Consider the following 18,021-nt stretch of genomic DNA (forward strand, 5'->3'; position numbering starts at 1 on the left):
CTCTAGGAGGTAGATCAAAAAAGATCTTGCTGTGATTTATGTCAAAGAGTGTTCTTCCTATGTTTTCCTCTAAGAGTTTTATAGTGTCCAGTCTTACATTTAGGTCTCTAATCCATTTTGAGTTTATTTTTGTGTATGGGGTTAGGGAGTGTTCTGATTTCATTCTTTTACATGTAGCTGTCCAGTTTTCCCAGCACCACTTATTGAAGAGACTGTCTTTTCTCCATTGTATATCCTTGCCTCCTTTGTCATAGATTAGTTGACCACAGGTGTGTGGGTTTATCTCTGGGCTTTCTAGCCTGTGCCATTGAGCTATATTTCTGTTTTTCTGTCAATACCATACTGTCTTGATTACTGTAGCTTTGTAATATAGTCTGAAGTCAGGTAGTCTGATTCCTCCAGCTCTGTTTTGTTCCCTCAAGAATGCTTTGGCTATTCGGGGTCTTTTTTGTCTCCATATAAATTTTAAGATTTTTTTTCTAATTCTGTAAAAAAATGCCATTGGTAGTTTGATAGGGATTGCACTGAATCTGTAGATTGCTTTGGGTAGTATAGTCATTTTCACAATATTGATTCTTCCAATCCAAGAACATGGTATATCTCTCCATTTGTTTGTATCATCTTTAATTTCTTTCATCAGTGTCTTATAGTTTTCTGCATACAGGTCTTTTGTCTCCCTAGGTAGGTTCATTCCTAGGTATTTTATTCTTTTTATTGCATTGGTAAATGGGAGTGTTTCCTTAATTTCTCTTTCAGATTTTTCATCATTAGTGTATAGGAATGCAAGAGATTTCTGTGCATTAATTTTGTATCCTGCAACTTTACCAAATTCATTGATTAGCTCTAGTAGTTTTCTGGTGGCATCTTTAGGATTCTCTATGTATAGTATCATGTCATCTGCAAACAGTGACAGTTTTACTTCTTCTTTTCCAATTTGTATTCCTTTTATTTCTTTTTCGTCTCTGATCGCCGTGGCTAGGACTTCCAAAACTATGTTGAATGACAGTGGTGAGAGTGGACATCCTTGTCTTGTTCCTGATCTTAGAGGAAATGCTTTCGGTTCTTCACCATTGAGAATGACGTTTGCTGTGGGTTTGTCATATATGACCTTTATTATGTTGAGGTAGGTTCCTTCTATGCCCACTTTCTGGAGAGTTTTTTATCATAAATGGGTGTTGAATTTTGTCAAAAGCTTTTTCTGTATCTATTGAGATGATCATATGGTTTTTATCCTTCAATTTGTTAATATGGTGTATCACATTGATTGATTTGTGTATATTGAAGAATCCTTGCATCCCTGGGATAAATCCCACTTGATCGTGGTGTATGATCCTTTTAATGTGTTGTTGGATTCTGTTTGCTAGTATTTTGTTGAGGATTTTTGCATCTATATTCATCAGTGATATTGGTCTGTAATTTTCTTTTTTTGTAGTATCTTTGTCTGGTTTTGGTATCAGGGTGATGGTGGCCTCATAGAATGAGTTTGGGAGTGTTCCTTCCTCTGCAAGTTTTTGGAAGAGTTTGAGAAGGATGGGTGTTAGCTCTTCTCTAAATGTTTGATAGAATTCACCTGTGAAGCCATCTGGTCCTGGACTTTTGTTTGTTGGAAGATTTTTAATCACAGTTTCAATTTCATTACTTGTGATTAGTCTGTTCATATTTTCTGTTTCTTCCTGGTTCAGTCTTGGAAGGTTATACCTTTCTAAGTATTTGTCCATTTCTTCCAGGTTGTCCATTTTACTGGCATAGAGTTGCTTGTAGTAGTCTCTTAGGATGCTTTGTATTTCTGCAGTGTCTGTTGTAACTTCTCCTTTTTCATTTCTAATTTTATTGATTTGAGTCCTCTCCCTCTTTTTCTTGATTTTTTTTAAAAAAAGAAAACAATAACTGACAGCTATAGAATTCTCATATTCAGTGCCAATGAGAAAGCCCTCTGGCGAACCAATGTCCAAACCTATGGGAACCAACAATTTGGAAAATCAAGATTCGAATATATTTTCCATTTTCCACTTTGGTGTATTTCTCATGCATACACTGAGGCAATGAAGTTCAATAACTAAAATTCCTTTGAATATTTTATTCACTTCTGTTGTAAGGTCAGATTTTTTCCCTCCTTCTCTGTCTCATTAAAGCTTTTTAATACAAGACAATTTTTAACCTCTGAATATCGTAGAAACGTATTATTTACAGATGAGAGCAAGGCGATCCTTTATTTCCATATCTGATTTTGCTAACTCATGTTTTATTCCCTTTCTCTCTTATTGGTTCAAAAATTGCAAATCATCCACCTCCCCATGTCCTCAAGTCAAAACAGTTCTGGATAGAGAATGATTATGCAAAGTTTATTTTAAAATCAAAAGCTAAATAAGACCTCCTACCGTTTTTGTTTAGTTAAAAACAACTTACTGAATACCATTTCTGATTAGGAATTTGAAAGTGCAAAGTGCCAGCATCCTGTGTTGGGATCATAATTTCCAATTTGCATAGGAAAAATCTGTATCTGTTAACATGGAACTATAATTTCTCCTCCGCCTAAGAATATCCTTGCCTTTCTCATCTTGGGTCCCCGCTGCTTTTGTACTTTTCATCCCATCTCCTCCTCTCCAAGCTTTCTTTTCCTCCCTTTCACTACTCAGCGTACAGAAACCTTATCTTTCTGACCCTCCTCAGCATATGATACTCTTGACCACTTCTTGAAATCATCTCATCTCCTGCCATCCCCACAACATTCTCTTCTGGTTCTCTTCCTGCCTTCTGTCTTGCCCCTTCTTGGAATTTTTCACCGACTTCTCTTCTGCCCATCCCTAAATGCTCCTGTGCTTCAGGATTCCATCCTCAGCCCCCTCCTCTTCTCTCCCATCGATTTTGTTCTTTTAGAGAAATTTCTTGTGTGACCCTTGTGTGACTCCAGTCAGGCCTAGGTGTGCCTTCTGCCATCTTAGCCCCTCCTGACTACACTCTAGACTGTATAGGTCCATCTGGATGTCTGATCGACCCCAGCCCCAACATGTGCAAAACTGTCTCCATGACCCCCCGAAATGTGCCTCTTCTCTAGCATTCCCAATCTCAGGAAAGCCAGTACCCATTCACTCAATCCCCCAAACAAAAGAGCTCCCCCATCCCTCTCTCTCCTTTGTCCCAACCTTTGATTAGTCACCAAGGATCTATTCTACTTCCTAAACTTCTCTAGAATTCATCTTCCTCTCTCCAGTCCCACTGCATCAGTTCAGGGCCCCACATTTCTCACTTGGACTCTGGCCATTTCTCACTTGGCCTTTATCAACCTCCTTGCCTCCCACTCTTCTCCCTCCATTCTTCCTCACCTACCACCCGTCCCCTAAAATACAAACATGATTAGATCCCTGGCTTAAAATGCTTCATGGGCTTCCCGGGACCTTCTGAATCAACCTGAAACTTCTTAGCAAATAGGAAGATTCTTTACCACCTAGACTTTACCTCATTCCTATCTCATTTCCACCTGCCCACCCCACCCCCCAAATACCCTTTTCTCCTCTCTTCTGAACATGCCCTGGTCTTATACAGGAGAACCATGGCCTCCTCACCTCATACTGCTAAGTAACTCTTCCTCGCCCTTCAAGATTCATCCTGAGCATCACCTTCTCCAAAAACCCTCCAACAGAGCTAGCTAACAGGGACCACCATCCCAGGGAGTTTACAAGAATTACCTCCTTCTGACTCCCCTCTTTTGCCTCCAGAGGGTGGGATTGGTGATACACAGCACGTCAGTAACGGAGCACAGGCAAACAGGAGAGTCCTCACAAGGGGCACAAACTGTAGAACTTTGAGATCCCTGCTCCTGCTCAAGGCACAAGGCCCCAAACCTCTCAGCACTCAGCTAGTGGAACCAGAACGGCCCAGCCCACCTGTATTTGGAAACGTCTTAGAGAAATCTGGCCTTACTGGACTTTATCAGATACACAATCCTGAGTGCTTTGGTTTTGGAGAATTCTGAGGTTCTCAGAAAAGGTTTTTATTTTTTTTCAAACCATTTTTTTAAGTTGAGAATTATGTTTTATTTTTTGGCCACACCGCACCACACGTGGAAACTTCCCTGACCAGGGATCAAACCCGTGCCCCTTGCAGTGGAAGGGCAGAGTCTTAACCACTGGACCACCAGGGAAGTCCAAAAACAGTTTCTAATTGTATCGATAGTACATTCCTCAGGTTACTCTGTGGTTTATCAGTGTCATTAACGTGAGATGCCTCAGTCCACTACGTCACATAATATCCAATAAACTGATGCTTACTGAGCATCAGTGCTTGAGAGGTGGAAAATGAATAAAGCACGATCCACAAGATAAATTCAGGTCAGTGAGGGGGTACAATTCGAGAAGTATCATCCTATCCATGGGCACACAGAGAATGAATTGCGAGGTGTCCATTGATTTACATATTGGGATCCAATCAGAAAAACACAATTCGATAGGATGTCATCATAATGAACTCTTTCTAGGAATATGCACTTCATATATTAAAAGTTACCCATTATAAGTTAGGCAACCCTACAGACTAGTTTAAAAACAGCTTAATATATGTGGAATCTAAAAAAATGGTACAAATGAATTTATTTACAAAAGGGAAATAGAGTCACAGATGTAGAAAACAAACTTATGGTTACTAGGGGGGAAAGAGGTGGGCGAGGGATAAACTGGGAGATTGGGATTGACATATACACACTACTGTATATAAAATAGATAACTAATAAGAACCTACTGTATAGCACAGGGAACTCTACTCAATACTCTGCGGTGACCTATATGGGAAAAGAATCTAAAACAGAGTGGATATATGTATGTATATAGCTGATTCACTTTGCTGTACACCTGAAACTAACACAACATTGTAAATCAACTATATTCCAATAAAAGTTATAAATAAATAAGTAAATAAATGCAGCTTAATGGATGGAACTTGTAGGAGATTCTGCCTCATAACCAGGAAGTAACTTAGATAGAATAATGCTATGGAACAAATACCTGTCAATGGCTTAATATCATTGGGTCTCTGAGATAATGGACTCATGGACCTTCTTCCGAAGCTTTTTCAGGATTTACTTAGTCCAGGGTCAGGTGTTGTGATTGTCTATAAGAAATATCTTCCCAAGTTCTGATAATATGAAACAGCAGTTCAGTCACTGATGTGGGAAGATTGTTTTAAAGTCCTTAGAACAGAGCTTAAATTTTATGTTGTATTTTATGTTCCGTTTTAGCTCTACATTACCATTAACATTGATGCATCTTTCCTGCCAAACTGTGTTTTTTCTTGATCATTTCAGTGTACTTGTTCTTTATTTAAAGTTTATGGATTAAGGGATGACTTCTGAGGAAACAAAATGTAAATAAACTGACTTCGGTGTTGATTCTCTACCACAATTTAAAGACACTGGTTCGTCACTACTGCTGTTGTTTTTTGCAGAATTGTACAAATATCGAGTGCTTACAAATCTCCTGTGCAGTGGGACAACTAGGGGGAGGAGAAAGCGCTGTCCTGAAAGTCAGGTCACGGTTATGGGCCAAGACATTTCTCCAGGTAAGAGAAACAGTGCAGCACTGACGTGCCACTCACAGGAAACCTCTTCTCAAAAGCTCAGAGGGAAGCTTTTTTGTAAAGGATTTTTAGATGTTTTAACTTTTTTAATGTTTTGATTTTCTATATTTTCCATTAAAATTTTTTATATTTTTAGATTAATTTTCAAATTTTTTAATTTAATTTTAAAAAATTAAATGGAAGGAATGCAGCCTAGATCAGCTGGTCATCTTTCCCATCAGGTGAATTTGATATTTTTCCAGGTTTATTGAGATCTTATTGACATATGACCTATGTAAACTTAAGGTGTACAACATGACAATTTGATACTATATATTGTGACATGATTATCACAATAAGCTTAGTTAATACCTCTGTCCCCTCACATAATTACCTTTGTGTGTGTGTGTGTGTGTGTGTGTGTGTGTGTGTGTTGAGAACTTTTAAGATATGGGCTCTTGGGCTTCCCTGGTGGCGCAGTGGTTGGGAGTCCGCCTGCCGACGCAGGGGACGCGGGTTCGTGCCCCGGTCCAAGAAGATCCCACATGCGGAGCAGCTGGGCCCGTGAGCCATGGCCGCTGAGCCTGTGCGTCTGGAGCCTGTGCTCCGCAATGGGAAAGGCCACAACAGTGAGAGGCCTGCGTACCGCAAAAAAAAAAAAAAAAAAAAAGATATGGGCTCTTAACAACTTTGAAGTTTATACTATAGTATTGTTGACTATAATCACTATGTTGTACATTAGGTCTCCAGGACTTATTGATGTACTAGCTGCAAGTTTGTTCCTTTAACATCATGTATCCATTTCCCCTACACACAACCCCTGGTAACCATCAGTTCTCTATTTCTATGAATCTGGCTTTTTTTAGATTCCACGTGTAAGTGGGTTCATACCCTATTTTTCTTTCTCTGTTTGACTTATCTCACTTGGCATAATGCTCTCAAGGTCCACCCATGGTGTTGCAAAAAGCAAGATTTCTTTCTTTTTTATGGCTGAATGGTATTCCATTGTGTGTGTGTGTGTGTGTGTGTGTGTGTGTGTGTGTGTGTGATATGTTAAGTGAACACAATTTAAATATCCTCAGTCCCTAAGACCGTCAGACAGTAACTGAGATTTGAACAAATCTGTTTGACTCAACACTATCTAGTAGTTCCTCGGTAAATAGTAGTTAATGAAATGATGCTGCGTACAAGAACGTAATTCAAGCCATATCCCCAGAAAAATTCAAATATAAATAGTTTAGCAGGGGAAGAGACAGTGTCCTAGAAAGTTCTTCTTGTCTGGTGATACCACAGCCTGGGCTTCAGCCAGAACAGCTTCTCGGTAAAGTTCCAGGCACGTTGATTGTAGATTCCTCACTGCTTCGGCTTGTCTGGACTGTGGCCTCCCATACTTCCCAGGATGATTATATTGGCTGTGTGTATTTTAAAGGTTTAAAATCTCCTTTATACTAAGCAGATGAATTTTTCCACGTGGAAATTGCTATTTATTTAAATGAGACTGCTGTGTTGTGACCTTGTTGTGTGGGGAGGATTTGGGGGAAAAAAGCTAAATTAAAACTCCTCAAGTCGATGCACTCTTGCCCATATTTTAACTACCAGAAAACTCATTTGACTCATTGTACCATAGAAAATCCAATGATAAAATCCTTCTGAGTCTAGCTAATACTACAGAATTTTGTAGCTCTAGATTCTCACGTTTTCTATGAGTCAGAATACTTGCGGTAGTCTCACAAATCTTATATAATTTTGTTTCTAAAATAAAGAGGAGGAAAATTAAAAGTATTTTTAAAAAGGTTTTTGTGAAGCATTCTTTTTTTTTTTAACCTAAGGCAGGATTCTTCAACCTCAGCCCTATTAATATTCTGGTTCAGAGAATTCTTTACTGTGGGCTGGTCCTGTGCATGATAGGCTGCTTAGCAGCAGCCCTGGCCCCTACCCACTAGATGCCAGTAACAACTCTCACCGGAGCTGTGACAACCAAAAATGTCTGCAAACATCGCCAGTGTCCCCTGGGGGCAAAATCATTCCTGGCTTTGAACAACTGACCTAAGGAGAAGGGCAGTGCACAATTTCCTTTTGCTGTTGTTGTTAAACCATGATTTATTCATTCACTCAGTGAATATTTATGAAGTACCAACTGCCAACTATGTGCCAGGCACTGCTTCAGGTACCACTTGCATGCCATCAAATTGCTCACAGCCATTCTGCTTTTTGACTGTTACTTTTTCTCTAAGAGTTGAGGGAGATGAGTTTTAATGAATTCCCAAGCCCACACAGTCTAAATGATAACCATCCACCCCTCCTATTACTTTGGGCATCACATCCTACTGAAATGAGGAAGCACAGCTTTTCAATGAAGCAGGACTAAAATCATTACGGCATTACAGTCCAGGGGGAAATGACTATTTCAGATGACATACGTCTGTCTGTGCATAACATACTGTTCCAGTAGAAGACCTATGGAGCGAAAATTGCACCTTTAAGAAAGACAAATACCATATGATATCATTTATATGTGGAATCTAAAATATGACACAAATGAACCTATCTATGAAACAGAAACAGAACCACAGAGAGAACAGACTTGTGGTTGCCAAGGGGGAGGGGGGAGGAGGAGGGATGGATTGGGAGCTTGGGGTTAGCAGATGCAAGCTACCATATATAGAATGGATAAAAACAAGGTCCTACTGTATAGTACAGGGAACTATATCCAAAATCCTGTAGTAAACCATAATGGAAAAGAATATGAAAAAGAATATATATATATTTATATATATATGTGTAACTGAATCACTTTGCTCTGCAATCAATTTGCAGAAATTAACACAACATTGTAAATCAACTATACTTCAATAAAGTAAATCTTTTAAAAAGTTTAAAAAATAAAGCACTTTCACAATGTAGAAGTAAAAAAAAAAAGACAGAAAAGAAAATTGCATCTTATCTACCTGTTGAAGACCCAGTGGATATGGAAGAAGTCAACAGCAATTGAGGGATTTTCTTTTTTTAAACATCTTTATTGGAGTCTAATTGCTTTACATTGTTGTGTTCGTTTCTGCTGTATAACAAAGTGAATCAGCTATACGTATACATATATCCCCATATCTCCTCCCTCTTGCGTCTCCCTCCCACCCTCCCTATCCCACCCCTCTAGGTGGACACAAAGCACCGAGCTGATCTCCCTGTGCTGTGCGGCTGCTTCCCTCTAGGATTTTCTAAACAGTAACTATTTAGCACAAGTAGAGTCAGACCAGAACAACCTGCAGGGACATTCTGAGGTTCTACCAGAGCAAAGTGACGCTTCCAAAGATTCAGGAGAGACTGGCACACATCACTTCATGTTTACCCACAGCCATAGCCCAAACTTCTGTACTTCCACTGTTTCTGCTTATACCAGTCTCAGAAGCTGATGGCTAGAGAGGAGAGCATTACTGCAAACTGCCGCCGGCCTGCCGCTCAAAGAATATACTACATCCTGGAAGTCTTTAATAGTTTTGTCACACAACCCAGCAGGAGGCAAACATTTTCTGCCTTCCTAATCCGGGAGAGAAAGTTTACGATTCTCGGCTGACGTGATCTGCGGCATTGTGTTTGGCTTTGCCCACAGGGTAAACACGCACACTGGCCTTTAATTCTACACGATGATCTGTGCTGTGATTGTTGCTTGAAAGAGCAACCTCTTTAACAGCTTAAAGTTTGACCAGTAATTGTTTTAAGTTTTGTTGTCCTACAACGCCTTGTTTCTGGGAGATACTGAGTATTTAAACACAGGCTTTATAAAATGGGTGTGTGGTTTAAAAATAATTCTTGAGAAGGAATTTAGCAGCGGGGGAGCTCTTCATGGTCCCAGCCACCCTCACTAGGTCTTTCACCAACTTAAAAGCCTCACCCTCCACTCCATTTGTTCCCAGCTCTGTAATTTTTATTAGTACCATGACTGTAAGCCAATCTTTGTGCACTAGTACGTAATAGAGGCAGGTGGTGGGCTGCCAACCACAGTTTAAATGATGTGGCAATGACAGAGGGATAAGGCATTTTCTGAGGATTAATAGCTAGCTGGGGCATGTGGAGGGTTCAAGATATTGTCAAGGGATATTAACTCCAGCTGCTTTTTTAATCCTAAATTGCCTACAATATGGCAGTGATGGCTATTACAGCAATAGATTGCCACGCAGAAGAAGAGATGATTTTTTAACATAAGAATAATATCATAGTTATGTAAAGAGCACTGCTGAAAGCATTCAACTTTGAACATGGAATCAATAAAAGGACTGTGCTCATGAATTAAACACTTACCTGTACCAGGTTTTTGACTTACAGACACAGGACTCGTGTATCTTTGGTGCTGACCTAGATCAGAGCTTAATAGCTCATATTTCCCATTCCGCGGAGCTTCAGAGCATCTTAGAAAAATGAAAAAAAAATGCATTTTTCTACTGAAAAGGGTGGAAGAAACATTGCTTTTGGAGAATAATTTAAAATAAAGAATAGATCAATCTATGAGTTGTATTATTTACAGTCTATTTGCCTACCACCAGATTTGTTCAGGTACCAGACTGTGTCCATTTGCATCGCTGAATTAGCTAACGGAGGTGAGAGTGTGTCCATAGCCCCTTATGATCGGCAGCCCTCAATGTATGTCACTACCTTCTCTTACAACTTCCTGAACTTCCTAATCTCATTTATGGGGGAGGAGGTCCAATTCAATAATTGACAAAATTAAACCTTTTATAAGGTGCTATCAAATGGGTGGATATAGGATAGGAGGGTCATCGGATAACCCAGCCATCTGATGTGTTCATTCACCATCCATTCATGCTGTCACTCAAGCAGGATTGATGAAGCCCTTCCAGGCATAATGTTCCAGGTGCTGTGGAAGGTATAAGCCTTATTATATTCCACACTCTATGCCTTCCAGTTTTGGGTAATCTTGTCGGGGAAGAAAATAATCAAGAAAGATAAAAAACTAAACAACAATGTGGAAATTCCAAACAATATAGGGCAACTATAGTTTCATCGCAGACTTCCTGAATCACAATCTGTGAACCTGATCCCAGGTGTTTCTGAGGTTCAGCAAAGCACAGTGTTTTGTGAACCAAGGAAAATGACGGTAAATATGGGTGATGAATGGAAAATGTGAGGAAGATTCAAAATGGCCAAGAGTAGAGGGATTAAAGGAAAGTGAGAGAAAATCCCCTCAGAGAAACATGTTTCTCCACATTCGAGACTTCAAATCCCATATCTCTCTTTTTTTAAAATTTTTATTGGAGTATAGCTGATTTACAATGTTGTGTTAGTTTTGGGTATACAGCAAAGTGAATCGGTTATACATATGCATATATTCACTCTTTAAGATTCTTTTCCCATATACATCATTACAGAATATTGAGTAGAGTTCCCTGTGCTATACAGTAGGACCTTATTAGTTATCTATTTTATACATAGTAGTGCGTATGTGTCAATCCCAATCTCCAATTTATCCTTCCCCCACTCCTTTACTCCCTGGTAACCATAGTTTGTTTTCTACATCTGTGACTCTATTTCTGCAAATGCTTAAGTTCATTTGTTATTCATTAAGAAACTTCCATGTTCATAAATGCAGAATCATGTAGGACAAAAACTTTCCATCTAGAGTTGATTCGGAGATAGAGTTCTCTCATGATTTGTTTCCCAAAGGTATGACTTCAAGAGCAAGGGAATTATTTTCTATCAGTGTTTTTTTATTGAACTTGGAGACTAAAGAAAACTTGTTCTTTGAAGGTTTGGGATCCTGGACACACATTTGAATATGTTATTATAACCCTTATGCACAGAATCTCATTACCAGAATTTGTCATGTTTCTTCTATCAGCCATGGTATTAAGGAAAGTAGATTTAAATCAAGTACACACAAGATTTTATGAGCAAAGATTTCCACATTTTAAAAAACACTTCTCACACAAACAAAAATCCAGCTTTCAGTTAAAATGGAAATGCCAGGAGACAAGAAAACACAGGAAGAATAAGCATGAAAAAGAATTTTTCCAAATGAACAAAGTTGCTTACCCTATAATGTCAGGATAGAAAAAAAAAAAAAGCCAAAGAAGTAGTGACTTTAAGTATATATAAAAGTTTTGCATACTCTAGCCTGTCCTCAGTACGTAGAAGAAATGGGGTTTATTGAAGGGAGAAAAAATTGAACCACAGGGGAAAAATAAATTTGTAAAAATATTGAAATTATTACAATGCAACCTGTTGGATTGGCCTCAAGAAACCCAACATTGGATTATAGATGGTGAAGTGCTAGTAAATGTTTAATAAACCACTTTCTGGAGGGAAAAAAACTCTGAAATGTAACATTTGCTGATTCCCATGGTGTAACTGTTCCTGCCATGGTCAGTTTCAAGCTGCCAACATGGCATCACCGAATACAGAGTTGGGAAGAGATGCAGAGCAGCACACCATCATATACTATTTCCTCTACAGATACAATAGACTTAAATAATATCAAGAGCATAGATAATAGTAAAATGCAATAAAATTATTGCTAAGTACTGAGTTTAGAGTGTTTATTACCTTTTTAAAAATATAATTTACTAACGTTTATGTATATATAACTTGTTTTAATAATGGCTCTATTTAACAACAGGTACTCAAAATTCTTGAAATTTTAACATTCTGCTCTCCAGCGCCATTATGAGCCAGCTACAGCCCACCCCTGGATAGATCTCATCACTGTCTCAAGCTAAACGCAGGAGAACCACAGGAGCTTAAGTTCTCAGAATGGTTTTCCTTGAGTTACTCTTAAATACTTTCCCTTGACCTTAATCAACGGTTAATATGAGAACCGATTAAACAAAAAGAACTTGCTGAAAAGTTCTGTCAAAAACACTGTATGGTTCTAGGTGAGTGGTTTTTAACCAGGGGGATTTTGCTCCCCAGAGGACACTGGCAGTAGTTAGAGACATTTTCAATTGTTACAACTGGGTGAGGAGTGCTACTGGCATCTAGTGGGTAGATGCCATGGAAGCTGCTAAACATCCTACAATGCACAGGACAGTTCCTTAACCAACCCAAAATCCTAATAGCGCCATGACTGAGAGATCTGTTCAGGGTCTTCTGTATAAGATGAAATGTGATTAATTTCTTTGCAACTTAGCAGCAGTCTCTCTCCTAAAATATTTCCTTCTCTCAGATAACAAGAATTTGTAACCCACGATGTCTCCCTGTTATGTTCTAATGGCACTTGTGCTTACTCCTTTTAGGAACTCTGCTTTTCTGTTTTTATTTTAACCTTATTATGCCAACTCTTTTGTTCATAAGATGAATTACCTTTAGAAATAAGAAGATGAATGGTTGGTTGGATGGATAGTGAATGGGTGATGGGTGGGTGGATGGGTGGATGATGGACAGAAGGTGGACGGGGAGATGATGAATGGATCATGAATGGATAGATGGATGCGGAAAAAGTAAAGAGAGAAAAGGAAGAGAGAAGGAAGCAGAAAATTTTGCTTTGGAAATGGACAACATGAAAAACAACCAGTTGGCTGCCAATATAACTTTTAAAAGCTTTACATGGACTATACTTAACTAAATGTTTCTAATTTCAGAGGAAAAATGATCCCTATTCTCTTGCATCCCTGGTGTCCTTTGAAGTTAAGAAGATGCCTTATAAAGACCAGCCAGCCAAACTCCCTGAAGGCAGCATAGCAGTGAGTATCTTAAAATATATTAGGTACAAATCATTTTATTGAAATTAGTTTTTAAATCACTATTTTGCTTGTGGTAGGTTTACATGCTTATTACAGTGGCTTGAGAAAAGTTTCCCGCTTCAGATCACTATTTTCTTATTTCAGTCTGGAAATTCCTTAGTGTTATTTGATCAAATTTTTAAACCTTCATTGTAAACTTCTACCCCTCTCCCACAAAATTCAGGACTAATACCATTTTTTTAATTAGGCTCTTTTGTTTGAAAGAAGTCCAGATAGTCGTGATCATCAGAATGAAGTCATACCGATTGTAATTTTAAAGACAGCCTGGTGGGCTTCCCTGGTGGCGCAGTGGTTGGGAGTCTGCCTGCCGATGCAGGGGACACGGGTTCGTGCCCCGGTCCTGGAAGATCCCACATGCCGCGGAGCGGCTGGGCCCGTGAGCCATGGCCGCTGAGCCTGCGCGTCCGGAGCCTGTGCTCCGCAATGGGAGAGGCCACAACAGTGAGAGGCCCGTGTACCCCCCACCAAAAAAAAAAAAAGACAGCCTGGTGAGTGAGGGATGAGGGAGACTCTCTTCCTTAGGGACAGTTGCCACAGACCAGCTACAGGAACAGTCATCTTTCCTTTCTAAGCAAAGACCAGTAATATCTGGGGGAAGAAAGAAGTACACTCTGAGCTTCATTTGAATGAAACAGGTTTTCAATTGAGGCTATTAAACATTACTGACAGCCACATATCTGTCACAGCACAACTGCTGGCAACCTGGCAAGGCCATGCAGAGCAGAGGGGAGAACAGATGACGGGGGATGAACAGGCACGGTCACCAAAACTCTGCCTTTAACGGTGACAGTGACCACAGTCAGGGCTCCAGGAAACAATGTTAACATGTAAACCTCATCTCTTGGTCATGCCATAGAAACCTGCAACCTCGACTTGGATTCTGGTCCCCAGGTCCTTGTTACTCAAAATGTGTTTTGCAGACCAGCAGTATCAGCAGTACCTAAGAAACTGTTAGAAATTCAGAAACAGGCCTCACTCCAGACCTGCTGAGTCAGAATCTGCCTTTTATCAAAACCATCAGGGCAGCAGGTACCCTGTCATGTTTGAGAAGCATTGCTTCGGACGGTGTAAAAGTCGATACTCTCGTAATTGCTCTTCAGCCTAGGTCTTTAAAAGGTAACTAATACTTACTCTTTCTAGCCTAATCTACTTTTTATAATTTAAATTCATCCCTTGATGAGTGATTTTCAACCCTGAGTATGCAAAGAATCACCGTCCACGTGACTTTAAGGTTTATACGTGCTCAGACCCCATCTGAAACATCAGGATTGAGTGAGTCGGGTGGAGCTCTGCCACTGCGCTTTGAAAGCCCTACAAGTGATGGTTCTGCAGTGAAGCTAGGATTGGGAACCTCTAACACAGGCAGGCAGCATCGAAGAAAATCCACAGATTTCAAAACAGCTTCTCCTGGCCTTCACCCTGGATCCACCCTGCTCTAAGTGGAAACCTTCTGGAAATCACTCTACGTACTTTGCTGAGGCTGTTAACCACATTGACCTGAAAGTATTGTTAAGAAGATTAATTAAATTATGTATAAAAAGCTCTAGCTTTGTACCTAAAACGAGTTAAGTCTCAGGTCTCAATAACAGCAACCCCCCCAAAATGGCTTACCTTCTCCAGCAGAGTCCAGGAAGTCCAACAGGAAACATCCATGATTCACACAGTCAAAATATTTCAGTAGACTTCGGTAGCATTTAAAGCAAATACTGCCACATCTTCCTTCACTTAGCTTGCCTCTGTTTCTCTTACGAGATGTCTGCTGGAGTTTGGATTTATGTTCAACCTAGAAAACAGAGGCTTTGGGTTTTTAATATAGAATGCTCATCCAAGGAGGTTCAAAGGCTTGTAACTCTAAGGGAGATAAATCTGGGTCCTTTGTCTTCTCTGAGCACATGCTCCATAACAGAAACATATGTGACAGTCAATTCCATCAACAGGATTGCATCTTTCTGTCCTGGCCACAGGTGCCAGCCTGCTGTTCTCAACTCATCTCAAAAGATCCACAAAATGATCAGATACATGCTTCCCCCGTCCCTACCACCCTTGTTACTGCATCTTTTAAAAAGTCTTGTTATCTGATGTAGATGATTTACTGCACCGTTTATGTAAAGGTTATGGGAAAACTTCTTAGGTCTCCCAATCCCTGACTGACTGAAGGAGATGTTGCCAGTGGGAAGTTAGCTGTGCCCTACAGGCTTGATTTGAGAGGACTGTGCTTAGAGCTGTTTCTTAGAGCGTGTTCTCAAAAATCCTGTCATCCTTATCTTGAAAAGGACCCAGCAGAAGGGAATTGCTTTCTGGTGGTAGAATCAGTTGGACTAGGTGGTTGAAGGATCATCAGACCTCCAGTCCATACTCTGCCACTGGGGAAAGCATCTTGGTTCCTTCTTTGGTAGTAAGACAAAAATATTTGCTTGTTTTACTAGGCCCTTGTGTGCCATGAGGAGTCTATCTGTGCTTCCTTTTCAACATGGTCATAATGCAACCATTTCTTGAACCCTAGATAAACTTTCCATATTGAAGAAAATAGTAATCCCCACTTGCTACTGGCACAGTGTCTGTGTTTGTAACAAATGAACTCTCCGTGCCAGGTGACACTTGTCGTGTTCAGAGGCAAGGAAAAGGTTGCATGATGTAAAGGGGATATGACTAAATGCTGAATCATTACAGCGCAGAAGAAAAAAAAATCAGTTATTTGAGCACTTTTTTTGCCTATTCATAAACTTTGGCATTTGTGTGTCATGTGACTAAAGCCGAATAATTTACATCTAGAAGAGGATATAATGGTGTAACTCCAAAGGCAGTTATTATAAAATATGTCAGTAAAATCCTTAATTAAGAACTCACACATCAACTATGAGTCCATTTGACTTTTTGAGTTGTTAGCAAAACTCCAGAATCTTAAAATGGATCTCTTACATGAAACAATTGTCTGGAGTTCAAACTTATCACAGGACTTCTTTTCTCATAGGAGCTATTTGAATGTTGTTGAAAGGTACGTTCAGCTGGTCCACTTCATGTTATTATTTTGTTCTAAATGGCACTCTAGGTAGGGTGTCTTGGTACATTTATATAAAACATTCTTGTGACCCCACTGAAGTATGTTTACACAAGATTTTGTGATACATAAATACAGACATCAACATTAATCACCATTGCAAATACGACAGAGCTTTTTCCTTCTACCTTGGTATTTTGTCAAAATATACAAAAACATATCATAAATGTCAACGATAAAATGTAGGCATATTAAAGACTTATTTATGGTCTTTCCAGCATAATAAAGAACAACAAGATTTACAACACGATAAAGGTAAGATTAAACGTTCCCTACTTAGCATCGCCTTAAGAACATCTAAACCACTTAGAATTCATGGATCCCCCTTCCTAAAATTGCAGACAGTTATATTAAGTGGATTGTTAAAATTTTATACTAATTCTTTAAATAGCCATAGGTTCTTGATACATTAAAAAAAAAGAAAAACAGTTTGTTAATTAGTTGGCATGTAATTGAATTTTTCTCCCTATGTTTTAAGTACTCAAGTTACTCAATGTGACTCTTTCTTAAAGCAGTTGATATATGTAGTCAAAAACCCATATTCTTAAAGTAAAGCTTTAGTCCTAAATACACCCCACTGTCCACCTTGGGACCACCTTCTTGATAAATGAATCTAATAAAGAGGGACTTGGGTAATCTGGCTCAACACACCATTGTGTGAGATTATACAAAAGTTCTCAAGCTGTGCAGTTCAATATGGTAGCCACTCACCACATTACCATGGATGGTGAGGCCCCCAGATGTGGGTCGAGTGACTGAAGAACTGAACTAGTAGTTTTATTTCATTTTATCTCACTTAAATGTAAACCTTAAAACTGTAGCAGTATAAGATATTTTTTCCATTAAACGCAGCTTTATTTTTGGGGTAAGACTACATTTTACTTTAACCAATAAAAATCCAGCAGTTGTCACTTGCTGCAAGTGTAAAATAAACACTGGGTTTTGGAGACTTAGTTAAAAAAAAGAAAAAAAAAGAAAGAATATTTTTACATCAATTACATGTTGATATAATTTATATCAATTACATGATAATTCTGATATTTAGGGTCAAATTAAATATATTATTAAAATTAATGCCCCATGTTTCTTTTCACTCTTTTTAAATGGGATGACTATAAAATTTAAATGACATACATGGCTTGCATTATATTTCTATTGGAGAGCACTAATCTACACCAGAGTTATAGAGTGTTCCAGCTTGGAGCTGTTGATAATACCAACAGAGCTTCAGAGAACATAGGCTGTTTAATAAATCTTATTCGAAATGAATGAAAAATTCTTACTATAAATTGGTGTTAAGTCATTAGGAACTCTAGAAATTAAGACCTACTTTTCTTATTTCTTATCCAATGGATAATCTAAGCTTCTTGTGAGCTTGTCTAAATGAGCTACCAAATATAAATATTAGAAATAACAAAGTTTGGGTATTTTTCAACATTTTATTTCGTGGCCAAGCTTCTTCCAAACCATCCTAGGGTTTCCACAGGACTATGACAAATTTAAATAAACGCTGGTCCCATAAAAGTGATCAATTAAGTCTTTTCTCTTAAGCTTGCCTGTAGAGTTCAAGTTTCTCGTCTATACAGAGTATTGAGTCTCAGGAAAGCTTGGCTTTACCTGTTTCCACTTGCAGATGAAATGCCCCGTTGCCATTTACAGACCTGA

At 39.0% G+C, this 18,021-nt stretch overlaps 1 protein-coding gene across 1 annotated transcript in view; it reads left to right on the top strand.

The window, feature by feature from the left end:
• Positions 1–18,021, top strand: part of ITGA8 (integrin subunit alpha 8) — a 178,849-nt gene that overhangs the window by 147,526 nt on the left and 13,302 nt on the right. Inside the window, exons 27-28 of the mRNA XM_004278600.4 lie at positions 5,437–5,550; positions 13,137–13,238. Coding sequence (XP_004278648.1) covers positions 5,437–5,550; positions 13,137–13,238 — 216 coding nt within the window. The remainder of the gene's footprint in view (positions 1–5,436; positions 5,551–13,136; positions 13,239–18,021) is intronic.

Source organism: Orcinus orca, chromosome 2 (genome assembly GCF_937001465.1).
Source record: "Orcinus orca chromosome 2, mOrcOrc1.1, whole genome shotgun sequence".
Taxonomy (NCBI): domain Eukaryota; kingdom Metazoa; phylum Chordata; class Mammalia; order Artiodactyla; family Delphinidae; genus Orcinus; species Orcinus orca.